Source organism: Choloepus didactylus, chromosome 13, assembly GCF_015220235.1.
Source record: "Choloepus didactylus isolate mChoDid1 chromosome 13, mChoDid1.pri, whole genome shotgun sequence".
Taxonomy (NCBI): domain Eukaryota; kingdom Metazoa; phylum Chordata; class Mammalia; order Pilosa; family Megalonychidae; genus Choloepus; species Choloepus didactylus.
In genome coordinates this window covers 94,839,676-94,851,556 of record NC_051319.1, presented here as the reverse complement: position 1 = coordinate 94,851,556, position 11,881 = coordinate 94,839,676, and the positions used below count along the sequence as shown (strand labels likewise).

Here is an 11,881-nt window from a genome sequence, read left to right as displayed (position 1 = left end):
TGGGATCTTGTCCACCTTCCTGCTGGGAGCCTGACTGCTCTGAGGACTTCGGGCGGAGCAAGAGGCCGGACTGGGGGCTGGAAGGTCGGGGGGTGGGGTGCGGAGGGGGAGCGGAGGCTGGGGGGAGGAGAAAAGGAAAGCAGAGGCAAGAGAAATTAGGAGGCGGAAGAAATCGGGGGTTAGAAGGCAGATGAGAGTCCGAGGATGGTGGAGAGCACTTTTTGGAAGCTGCCAAGCCGCGTCTCAGGCTGGCCAGGCTGAGCTAGGGAAGCGGGAGCGAGGACCGCTCAGGGCGGGCGCTCAGGCGGCAAGAGGCAGCTTGGCGCGGGCCTGACTTCCCCAGAGCGCCCCGCAGCGCCCGCGCAGGTCAGCTGTCCGGCCGCTAATTCAGGGTCGTTCCCGGGGGCGCTGAGTGCTCTTGCCCGGTCCAGGCCCGTCGGCCAGCCTGCGGGCGGGCGGTGCGCCCTGGGCGCGCCAGGCGGTGAGGCCCGGGGAACCCGGTGCGCTGTGACGCGCGGGCCAGCATGGCGATGCATGCTCTCACCGGCGTCTCGCTGGTCAGCCTGCTCAGCTTCGGTTACTTGTCTTGGGACTGGGCCAAGCCAGGCCTGGTGGCCGATGGGCCGGGGGAAGCCGGGGAGCAGCCCTCAGCAGCTCCACCCAAGCCACCCCACATCATCTTCATCCTCACCGACGATCAGGGCTACCACGATGTGGGCTACCATGGCTCAGATATCGATACCCCTACTCTGGACCGGCTGGCTGCTGAGGGGGTCAAGTTGGAGAATTACTATATCCAGCCCATCTGCACACCTTCCCGGAGCCAACTCCTCACCGGCAGGTAGGCATGGCCTAGACTCCTGCACCTGGGCGTCCAAGTCCCCAGTAAAACCCAGTCCATAGATTTCCCCTGCACCTACAACCTGGTTGCTGGGATCTGGGAAACCAGGGCTGAGGGCAGTTTGACTGGCTGAGTGATCATTAGTAAGTCCTTTGCCCCCTCTGGGCCTCAGTTTTCCTTCCTACCTGTACACTGAACAGCTTGGCTCATTTTTGAGGACTTCTAGCTCTGATGTTCTAGGACACACACACACACACTCCACACAATGTGGATGTGACATTTGGCCATCTCTTTGTTAGAGGAAAATGGCAGCCTCTGAGGTCCTACACTTGGTTTTGAATGATACTCCTGTTTACAGACCCCAAGGCCTTGAACAAGCCACTTAATTTCTCTAATCCTCAGTTTGCTTGTCTATAAAATGGGGCAAAGAACAGTTTTTATCTTGAAGGGGAGTGGTAAGGATGGAATGAGTTACGTGCAGTCTTCTTGGTTGTCTATGAATGATAACCTCTATGTCATTGGAGGAAGTAGGGTCTCCAAACTGAGGATTCATTGGAAGGAAACGGAAGAATTGATGGATGGAGGAGAAACACACATACACAGGATGTCATGGTCCGGGTAGCCTTGGGCTGGTTACCTCACTGCTCTGAGCCTCTGTTTTTTCATCTGTGCAACCCTTCCAAGCTGGCTGGGAGCCCTAAAGAGACGTGCTGCTTTCTTTGTAAGGAATTGTCCACAGGCAAGGCAGCAATATAATAGGATTAAAAGAGCAGGGAAACAGGAGGTGGGGGTGTGGAAGGCAAACTCTGGCCACTTAGGAGAAAATCCTTTGGCCGGACTGAAACTAATCCTCCTTGGGTGGGGTCCAAGGCTTGCTTTCTGCCAAGTTCCACTCAGTTGCCACTAGTGTGATCTCAGAAACCAGAGCCTTCTTCTCCTCGCTTCCTGGATGGGAGAAACTGAGGCATGGAGTCAGGGAGGATGCAGCTTGGTGCCTGTGCCTGCTTTGGAGTCCCTGGGAGAGGGGGCCAAGAGGCCAGGTGCTTGGCAGCAGTCCCGGAGCTGGGCAAATGGTGCTTTTCCTTCCTTCAATCTGGCACTCAGCCTTTTGATCCAGGAACAGAGAGAGAACAGGAGAAAGAGCAAGAGAGAGGGACGGGGTGGCAGGAAGGGAGGGCAGGTGGTGGTGGTGAAGACCAGACGCTGACTAACCTCTAGAAGAGGGAGGAGGAGTATCTGCATTCCCGAGAGTTGTGCACAAGTTAGCATTTCTCTCCTGAGAGGTGACTTTGGGTTTAAGCAGTGGAATGAGCAGCAGCCAGCGGGGCAGCGCTCCAGCCCCCTGATCTGTGGAGTTAGCTAAGTGTGATGGGGCAGCCAGCGTTTTGCCCTCCACCCCCTGCAGCCGACTCCATCTGACTGATGCTGACTGTTCTCAATAAGGATTGTTAACACATGCAGTGGTGTTTGGTGAAGCTGGAGAGAACCAAAGTTTCTCACATTATTCACTCTCAGACTGACCGTTGTGACTCTTAGCTGACCCGTCTGACTTTACAAATCAGTGTTCCCCGGTACCCCGGCCCTGCCAAGAGAGGCCCAACTGGAACTCAGGACCCTCGGCTGCTTCTTGTGTCAAGTCCAGTTGTTTATTAGCTCGACCGAGGCCCGGAGAGTCTATGTCACTCACAGATTTTGAGTATGAATTGGGTAGCCCTGGATTCAAGTCTCAGCTCCTCTGCTTGAGCCAACTCTGACCTTAGGCGAGGAGCAGCTGCATTTTGGAGAGCTTCAGTTTCATTATCATGAGATAATAATAGTCTTCCCGGATTTTTATGAGAATTAAATAAGATAATGTATGTGTGGCATATAGTGTTAAAAAAAAAAACGGCAGTAGCAGCTAAAAATAGCTAACAACAATCATAGCTTTAAGATAAGGAAACCACAACAGAGAAACCCATCCCAGTGCTCCAGTGAAAGGTGTCAGGCATTCAGGTTTAAGCTGGGTGCCTGGGGGTGAGAAGAAAGGTGTGGAATTCTAACACACTTGTGAAGTTCCAGGCTTCTTATTTACTCTGAGACTTACAACTTGAGGAAAGGCAAGACATCCTGAGCAGATCCCCCAGGAGCTTTGACCACAGGAAGGTGAATGCAGTATGAATGAAAAAAATCAGGAACGCAGGATTCTCCTCCCCATTTGTTCCTGCCCCAGGCTCTTGGCCCGGGTGAGCCACTGAGGTGCTTGAACCCACAGGCAGGCATATGGGAGCTCTTCTCATAAAATTTGGGAACTGGAAAGGCCTTGGAGATTTCCCTTTCCAACTGATCCATTCCACAGATGAGCCAACTGAGGGGAAGAGAAGGGACTGAGTTTGCTGTGGAAAGTCTTTGCTTGAACTCTGCTTGGACTTACGTTCAAAGCCAGGCCCTGCCCCTGACCACTGAGTGAATTTGGGCAAGGTGCATCCCCTCCTCTGACCTCAGTTTCTTTATATAATGAGGGGACAAAATTAGTACGAAGACCTGGGTTCCTTCTGGCTCCACAATTCTCTGAGTGTCATTCTTCTTTCATTTATTCACTCATTCATTCATTCATTCCATAAATAATCAAGTGCCCTTTAAACAGCAGTTACGTGTGGGAAAACATGGTTGTGTTAGGGACAGTCCAATTACATATCACTGGGCCCAAGAGTGCATACAACTGAGTGTAATTCCATGGCAAAGTAGCACAGTGATGGAGTATACTAAATGCTGGGGGAACCTAGAAGAAAAAGAAACTCATTCCTTGGGAGAGTTGTGGGAGAATTTACAGTAGGAGTAATATTTGAAATGGGCTTTGAAGAGTGAATAGGAGTTTGCCTGGGAAAGAAGGACTTGCTCTAGTCCCCATAGCAAGTTAGTGGGGTAACGTTTAGGAACACTGAGGTCTGGAGCCATATTGGGATACAAATCCCAACTCTGACTATGAACTATGTAAGTCACTGAGCAAGTGATTTAACTTAGCAAGCCTCAGTTTCCTTATCTGGGAAATGGGAATAATGGTATACACCTCCTAGGCTATGGTGAAGATTTAGTGAGATAATTCATATAAGGGACTTAGTATTATGCCTAGCACGCAGCAAGTGCTTGGTGTTAGCTGTTGTTATTGTTAATCTGGGTTCAGCTTTTAGCTCCCCAGCTTCCTGGCTGTGTGACCCTGGGCAAGTGGCTTGACCATTCTGAGGTTCAATCTCCTCATCTGCAAAATGATAATACTATCTACTTTAATTGATTTTGAGGACTCAGTGAGATAGTATCTGCAAAGTGCTTAGCACATTAGATAATACATGGCAATTACTGTTACTGTTTTTGCTGGCAGCACTGGGACAGAACAGAGCCCATCTCAGGGTGGGTATTGGGGGCTGGAGAGGTGGCCGGAGCACTGGTCCATAGCTTACATGTGCCTTCTCTGCCCTCCCTCTGCCCCACCAGGTATCAGATCCACACGGGACTCCAGCACTCCATCATCCGCCCACGGCAGCCCAACTGCCTGCCCCTGGACCAAGTGACGCTGCCCCAGAAGCTGCAGGAAGCAGGTTACTCCACCCACATGGTGGGCAAGTGGCACCTGGGCTTCTACCGGAAGGAGTGCTTGCCGACCCGCCGGGGCTTCGACACCTTCCTGGGCTCGCTCACGGGCAACGTGGACTACTACACCTATGACAACTGTGACGGCCCAGGCGTATGTGGCTTCGACCTGCACGAGGACGAGAGCGTGGCCTGGGGACTCAGCGGTCAATACTCCACGATGCTCTACGCCCAGCGTGCCAGCCACATCCTGGCCAGCCACGACCCCCGGAGGCCCCTCTTCCTCTACGTGGCCTTCCAGGCAGTCCACACGCCCCTGCAGTCCCCACGCGAGTACCTGTACCGCTACCGCATGATGGGTAATGTGGCCCGGCGGAAGTATGCGGCCATGGTCACCTGCATGGACGAGGCTGTGCGCAACATCACCTGGGCCCTCAAGCGCTACGGTTTCTACGACAACAGTGTCATCATCTTCTCCAGTGATAATGGTGGCCAGACTTTCTCAGGGGGCAGCAACTGGCCTCTCCGGGGACGCAAGGGCACTTACTGGGAGGGGGGTGTGCGGGGCCTGGGCTTCGTCCACAGCCCCCTGCTCAAGCGAAAGCGACGGACAAGCCGGGCACTGGTGCACATCACGGACTGGTACCCAACCCTGGTGAGTCTGGCAGGTGGCACTGCCTCGGCAGCCGATGGGCTCGATGGCTATGATGTGTGGCCAGCCATCAGCGAGGGCCGAGCCTCACCACGCACAGAGATCCTGCACAACATCGACCCACTCTACAACCACGCCCGGCACGGCTCCCTGGAGGGGGGCTTTGGCATCTGGAATACGGCCGTGCAGGCCGCCATCCGCGTGGGCGAGTGGAAGCTGCTGACGGGAGACCCCGGCTATGGTGACTGGATCCCCCCACAGATGCTGGCGGCCTTCCCCGGCAGCTGGTGGAACCTGGAGCGGATGGCCAGCGCCCGCCAGGCTGTGTGGCTCTTCAACATCAGTGCTGACCCCTACGAGCGGGAGGACCTGGCTGGGCAGCGGCCCGATGTGGTCCGTGCCCTGCTGGCCCGCCTGGCAGACTATAACCGCACAGCCATCCCCGTGCGCTACCCAGCTGAGAATCCCCGGGCCCATCCTGACTTTAATGGGGGTGCCTGGGGGCCCTGGGCCAGTGAGGAGGAGGAAGAGGAGGAGGAGGAGGAGGAAGGCAGGGCTCGGAGCTTCTCCTGGGGTCGCCTCAAGAAAAAATGCAAGATTTGCAAACTGCGATCCTTTTTCCGCAAACTCAACACCAGGCTGATGTCCCACCGGATCTGATGTGGGGAAGAGGGTGTGTTTCTCAGTCCCCCTAGCTGTACTTCTTCATTCAAGCCTGGCTCTCCTCCTCCTTAGGGAATTGGAAGGCTGAGAGCCCCTAGGTTGAATAGAATGGGGAACTAGGCTTGGAGACGTTGGGTGACCTGCAGGAGCTGAGCTCCCTGGGCCTCAGTTTCCTCTTCTGCAAAATGAACTATAATAACTGGGACTCTGTGGTGGTGAACTTGTTGCAGCTGTTCTCGTCATCTCCCAGCTCATTTAAGACCTTGCCCTTGAACCCCATATCTCTGTGGTGCTGCTTGGGTGTGGGTAACTCCAGGCCTGGGGATGGGGTGATGGGAACAGACCCCAGCCAAGGAATGGGCCACCTGGCTGCTCTCTGATGGGATCCCCTGAGTGCCGAGGATGCAGGTGCAGGGGTCAGGGTTGACCATCCTGGATTTCCAGGTGGCCAGGGCCAGTCTGGGGACAGATTGGCAGTGGGAGTGTAGTAGAAAGCTTTCCTTCCTGCCCCCCAGAACCCAGAGGAATTGGCTTGGCCATTACCCACTGCAGGACCAAGGATGGTGGAAAGAGCCATGCAAAGAGCCCCAGAACCAACCACCAGGACACTTGGGCTCTCTTTTGACCTAGGGCTTCAATTTCCCTACCTGCAAGGGCTCTACTGACTTCACAGGGCTGGCCGAGGTACTAGTTGTGGAGGAGCCTGTGGACCTGATTTAGCCTGTGATTAAAGTGTGGAACGTGGAAGCAAGGGGTGCCATCTGTCTGTGAGCACATGGGTGTGTGCATGTGTGTCCTGGGGTCAGCTGTGAACTCACTACCTGACTGTGAATGGGAATGGAGGTGGGCAGCGTGGCCAGGAAGCAGGACATACAGGTGTGGTCTAGGCCTGCCACAGACCCACTCTGTGACCTCAGGCAACTCCCTGACCCCCTCTGGGCCTCAGCATCCCCGTTGGACAGTGGATGATCTAATAGCCTTTCCCACTAGGCCATTCAGGACACCCTTGTGGAAGTGCTGTCTGCGTACGTGTGTGTGCACACAAGTGCGTGTGTGCACATGCACGTGCATGCATGCATGTGCGTGTGAGGGGGCATGGCTGAGTTTGGGAAGGAGGGCCGTGGGGGCTGGAAGCCTGCTCGTGGCAGTGCGTGCCTCCGCTCCGCACAATGCGTTCTGCATGTCTCCCTTCAGGTTCCAGTCGGTGCAGAGTGTGTAGGCGAAAGCCCTGCTGTGAATTTTGAAAATAGTTATTTTTGTCGCTGGCAAAGGAGGCCTGTTAGGACTCGTCAGCTTGTGGATGAGCGGGATGGGTGGGGTGGGGTGGGGTGGGGTGGGTGCAGTGATGTGGGGGGAGGGGTACGTGAATTGCTGACTGAGCTGCACGGCACTGCAGGGGTGGCTGAGCCCAGGAGTGACGGTCTAACTGGGGGCCGCAGGGACCCTCCTTTCCCCTTGGCCCTGATCTTTACCTCTTATCACCTCCCCCAACTGGAACTTTTCTCTGCCTCCAGAATATTGATTCCCAGACTGTGATGGGACCAGGATTGACTGAGGCCTTTGGAAGTCACTGGCTTTCCCCTGTCCTCCAAGCATTTCCACCAGCTCAGGAGGGAGGTTCTGAAGACGTTGCCCATTGGGATGATGTACCAGACCCAGTGAACCCTAGGGGCAGGTTGTCCACAGTCTGCCCATTATCTGTAGTACTCCAGCTCTGCTAGGTGTGTGTCCGAGCCATGAGGGCTGGGTCTTCCAGAGTGGCATGGGGCCAGGGCTCAGTTGAGTGGAGGTCCCTTCTGTGCCTGCTCAGAGTCTGCTCTGCCCAAGGGGCCTGGTCCAGCCTCCAGCTGCTCTTTCTGGGACCTCTGCCCTTTGGGGCCACAAGTATAGGACCACAGAAGGCCCATTCTGCTCTCTTCTAGATACCACGGCTTTCTGCCTGTAGCCAACCTTGCTCCAAAGCAAGAGTCCATCTTGGGATGAGGGCCGGCAATGGTTCCTGGCGTCTTGAGGAGGCACAGCCCAGGTTGCAGTCCAGTCTCAAACCCAGCCCAGACCCTGCCCAGAACAGAGTCCTCCCTAACCCAGAACCCAGCAAATAGCCAGGAACCCCACTCAAGCTTCAGTCAGAGCCCAGCAGTCCCTTCTGCCTACCAGGAAGGCCTGAGAGTCATGGAGGCTCTCGGATGAGGAGAGACCAGGACTTGGGACGTTGTGATGAGAAGCTCAGTCCACTGTGGCTTCTGCTCCTCCTAGCAGCCAGCATGGCTCCCATCTACCCCTTCTGTGTCCTGGGGCTCCTTGAGATCCCCCGGCCAGGGCACCCTGGTCTGCATTTTGTGTCAGACAGAACTTGTACCACTTGTCCCTGTGTGGGTAGGGGTGGGAGGGAGGGCAGCCCTGGCCTCCCAGGTCACAGATCCATGGAGTGGAGCCCTAGCTGCCTGGCGATGCCCCTGGTCCAGTCCCATGTGGCAGTACATCTTCCAGCCAGAGGGGCTAGAGCAGGGGGCAGCCAAGCTGGACCCTGCCCATGGAGTCCTGGGCTCTGAGCCCCATCCTAGGCCTTGGCACTGTTCCCTCCCCTTGCTTGGTGCCTGCTGGCTATCTTGGGACAGGGGTGAGCCGGCCTGACAGTGCAAGGGAGAGCTGGGGCAGAGCGGGGAAGGGCGGCTGCACTGTTTCGGGAGGCAGGTTCCAGAGAGCCATCCTGACCCTGCCTCTGACTAACGCCACTGTGGGACAGCAGCTTCCCCAGTTTGGGTTCGGTCACCCTGTTTGTAAGGGGTGTGGGTGCCCTCGGGGCCCTCCCAGCCCTCCTGGAGGCCACATACCACAGGGCAGAGGTGCTGAGCCCTGCTGGATGGCCTTGGCTGGGTAAGTCACATCACATTTCTGCAAAATGGGCAATAATTGTACCTATCTCAAGGGATGTTTTTGTGAGATCTGGGTAGTGTAATGTGTAAGGTTCTCAGCACAGGGTCTGCCTTTGCAAGGATAATAACTATTTTTCATGTCCTTGGAGTCAGTGAACAAACATTTTGTCTCCGTCTTTCTTAGGAGGAAGTGGAGGCTCCAAGGGGTAAAGACATGCCCTTAGCTTCACAGTCAATGACAGGCTTGAACTTGGGTCCTTTCCCTGCAGGTCATGCCGTGCAGCCCTTGGCCTCCAGCAGCCATTGTCTGTCCCGTGGCTCCTGCTTCCCCATCCCCTGCCGGGGTGTGGCTCCTATGTGGGACTCCTCCGTGGACCTTACTGCTCCCAACCCCTAACTCCCCTCCCTCCCTGTGAGTGCAGACCCGGCGTTCCTTACCATAATTAATTAATCAAGTCACTCTCCACCCAGACCCTCTGCATGATCACTTCTCTTGGCCCACTTTCCACTAATTCTGCCCTCATGCCTGCTGCCCTTAGTTGGACAGGCTTTGCAGGGACCCTTTGGATTGCACATTTTCTGGGTGTCTGCCCAGACGCTGGAGGCCTGTGCATGAGAGCAAATATGCAAGTTCTTAAGGTGGGTGCCAAGCCTGCTGTCCCACCAGCCCTGGGGCTCCGATCACCAGCCCACCCCCACCATGGCCCAGGGACTCAGTCCTGGTCCCCTTTTGTCCCATCAGCATGGACTACAGATCCACATGCCGATCTCTGTCCTTGCGTGTCAGAGCCGTGCTCAGTGGTCTCCAGGCCTCCCGCCCCCGGCCACAGGCCTGTGGTTGAGTACCATATGCATGTTCCACATGGGGCGCACGTGTTGGCCGCGTGCCTACCATGGCCCTGGGGAGTAGGGAGTCTGGCAGGAGCAATCCCCCGATGCCGTCATCTGCTCATTCTCTCAGCACCACCGAGACACGGCTGACTCCTCACTGCCCGCCGCTGCTGACCATAGCTGCCAGCCCCATGGGCACGGGGAGGCAGGCCATTAGCAGCTGGGCTCCTTGCCAGAGAGGCGGTTACCCCCAGGGTGGGTGGGTGCATTGGAGGTATGGTGGGCAAATTACAGTCCCAGCAGGCCCCACACCCCTGAGTTGGGCCTGCAAAGGATTTGAGGGGTGCGTGCAAGGTGCATGTATATGAGGGAGAGCTATCGAGGAGGCCTCTTCCTCTTTTCCCCTTTCCCTTCCCGCACACTCCTCTCCACCATCTGTCACTGTCAGGATCCCCCAGCAATGCCTGCACAGGATCCCAGCCACCATGGGGAGTGAGTCACAGAGATGGAGAGACAGAAAGGAGGGGAGATAGAAACAAGAATGAAAGTGAAAGGGAAGGGGAAAGATATGGAGAACTGGGAGGAATGCAGTGGAGGGAGGGAAGCAAAAGGAGACAAAAAGATGAGAAAGAAAAAGCAGAGAAAAGAAAAGGAGAGTTGGAAAGGAAGAGAGGCATAAGGAGGAAAAGACAGACAGAGGTGGCGGGGCATGGGGTGGGGCTGGCGTAGCCCTGCCCCCTTCTGCCACATAGGCCACCACCATGGAAGAGAGTTGGCCCATCTACATCTTCTCCATGCCTTTATATTCCCTCCTGAATCACTGCCGAGATCCCCTCCGTGAGCTCTGCTCTTTTCTGAACACACTCCATTTTATCAGTGTCCCCGCTGTGGGGGGCTTGGGCAGCAGTGGGGGTGGTCAGGCCAGCATCAAGCCAAGTGGGACTATCACCTCCCTTGTTTTGAACACTATGCTTCCATTAATACAGCCTCACAACACATTTGCCTTTTATTTATTAAGCAATGTTATCATTCTGTTGGCACCTGATAAGCTGGAGGTCCTCGCGCCCTCATCCCTTCCCAGTCTCAGTTCTTTGTACTGTAGGAATCGCTGCAAACCAAGCCCAGGCAAGATGACATCCAAACCATCAGCTAAACCCCAGGGCTCTGAAGTTCCAGGATTTGATGGTGGTGGTGTGTGCTTCCATGATGCAAAGAGAGGGGTGTGAAGAGGGAGGGACTTTTAAGTCCCTTGATTGTAATAGCTTCTCATTTTTTTGAGCATTTACAGTGCCAGCCACTGTGCTCATCTCATTTAAACCAAAGAACAGCCCTGGGGGAAGGGAGTATTATTCACCCTATTTTTCAGATGAAGAAACTGAGGCACAGAAGGGTTAGGATACTTATCCAAAATCACACAGCCTGTAAGTCATGCAGCTGAGACACCTGCCTTGGCCTGAAATCCATACCTTAACCACCAAAAAAACACTGCCTCTCCCCTGGGCAATGATGGGGCCGCCTTGGTGGTTGCTAAAAGCACTTTTCTGTTTGGAAGGCATTCACCCCTGGGACAGGATAGAGGGTGGCGGGGCCCTGCCCCCTCACATGCCTCAAGCTGGGCCGCAGCGTTCTGTGCCCGGTGTCCTGTGCCCTGCCTGCTGCCCCCGGCTGTGCGGCCCCCAAGGGCAGGCCTCTGCCTCTGCCTCTGAATTGCGACGTTGGCGGCAGCAGCGGAAAACATATTGTGCGCAGAAACAAAACTGAGTGTTTTTTCCTTTTTCTGAAGGTGGTAATGGTGCAATTAGTGGCTAAACCATTACCCCTCCCTCCCCACTCCTCTCTCTCCCTTGCTCGCCTCCCCTCTTTCCCTACTGCCTCTCTCCCTTTTCTCTCTTGGGAAGAGGTGACTGTATTGGAAAGCCCATCTCATCATTCTCCTGACTCTCAAGAAGAAGGGCAGAATTGGGGGATACCCAGTTGTCTCCAGGGACCCCTGGGCCTAAGGTAGAAAGTCAAGGACTTGCTACTGTTGGGAAATACCAACAGGCAGATATCCAGCAAGTGAGATGACCAGAAGGGGTTTGAAGGTTCAAAAGAGGTGGACTGGACACCAGGGGGTTTGATTCCTGGGTCCTTTCCCCCACCCTGCGCTCACTGAGGACAAATGCTGGCATGATGCTTCAGCCTGGCGAGCTGCGAGATGAGCTAAGACATCCTTTCCCTGAGTGAAGGGAGTTGGGCTTGAAGAATCTGAGATTCTAAGTCCAAGCTGGTCTGATGGGAGGGGTCAGGCCCCCTTAAGATGTTTCTCTCATTCTTTCAGAAACTAAAAAGAACCCTCATGTTTCCATACTTCCCAAGGGCCTTTGTAGCCCTTAGCCCACTCCATTTTCCCAGCCTTTCTCTTCAGGGACAGCTTTGTTCCCCTGTTTTGTAGAGAAGGAGCTGGTGGCTCAG

At 55.2% G+C, this 11,881-nt stretch overlaps 1 protein-coding gene across 1 annotated transcript; it reads left to right on the top strand.

Moving 5' to 3' along the window:
• The first annotated feature begins 213 nt into the window (after positions 1-213).
• On the top strand, positions 214-6,452 carry ARSI (arylsulfatase family member I). Its single transcript, XM_037801639.1, has 2 exons — positions 214-841; positions 4,310-6,452. The coding sequence occupies exons 1-2, from the start codon at positions 525-527 to the stop codon at positions 5,715-5,717; spliced, it is 1,725 nt and encodes a 574-aa protein (XP_037657567.1). The 5' UTR covers positions 214-524; the 3' UTR covers positions 5,718-6,452.
• Positions 6,453-11,881: the final 5,429 nt, after the last annotated feature.

Bases quoted from the DNA above. Each gene is read 5' to 3' on its own strand.
- ARSI (XM_037801639.1), top strand. From the start codon at position 525: ATGGCGATGCATGCTCTCACCGGCGTCTCGCTGGTCAGCCTGCTCAGC. The intron at 842-4,309 runs GTAGGCATGGCC...CTGCCCCACCAG, and splicing joins AGCCAACTCCTCACCGGCAG to GTATCAGATCCACACGGGAC.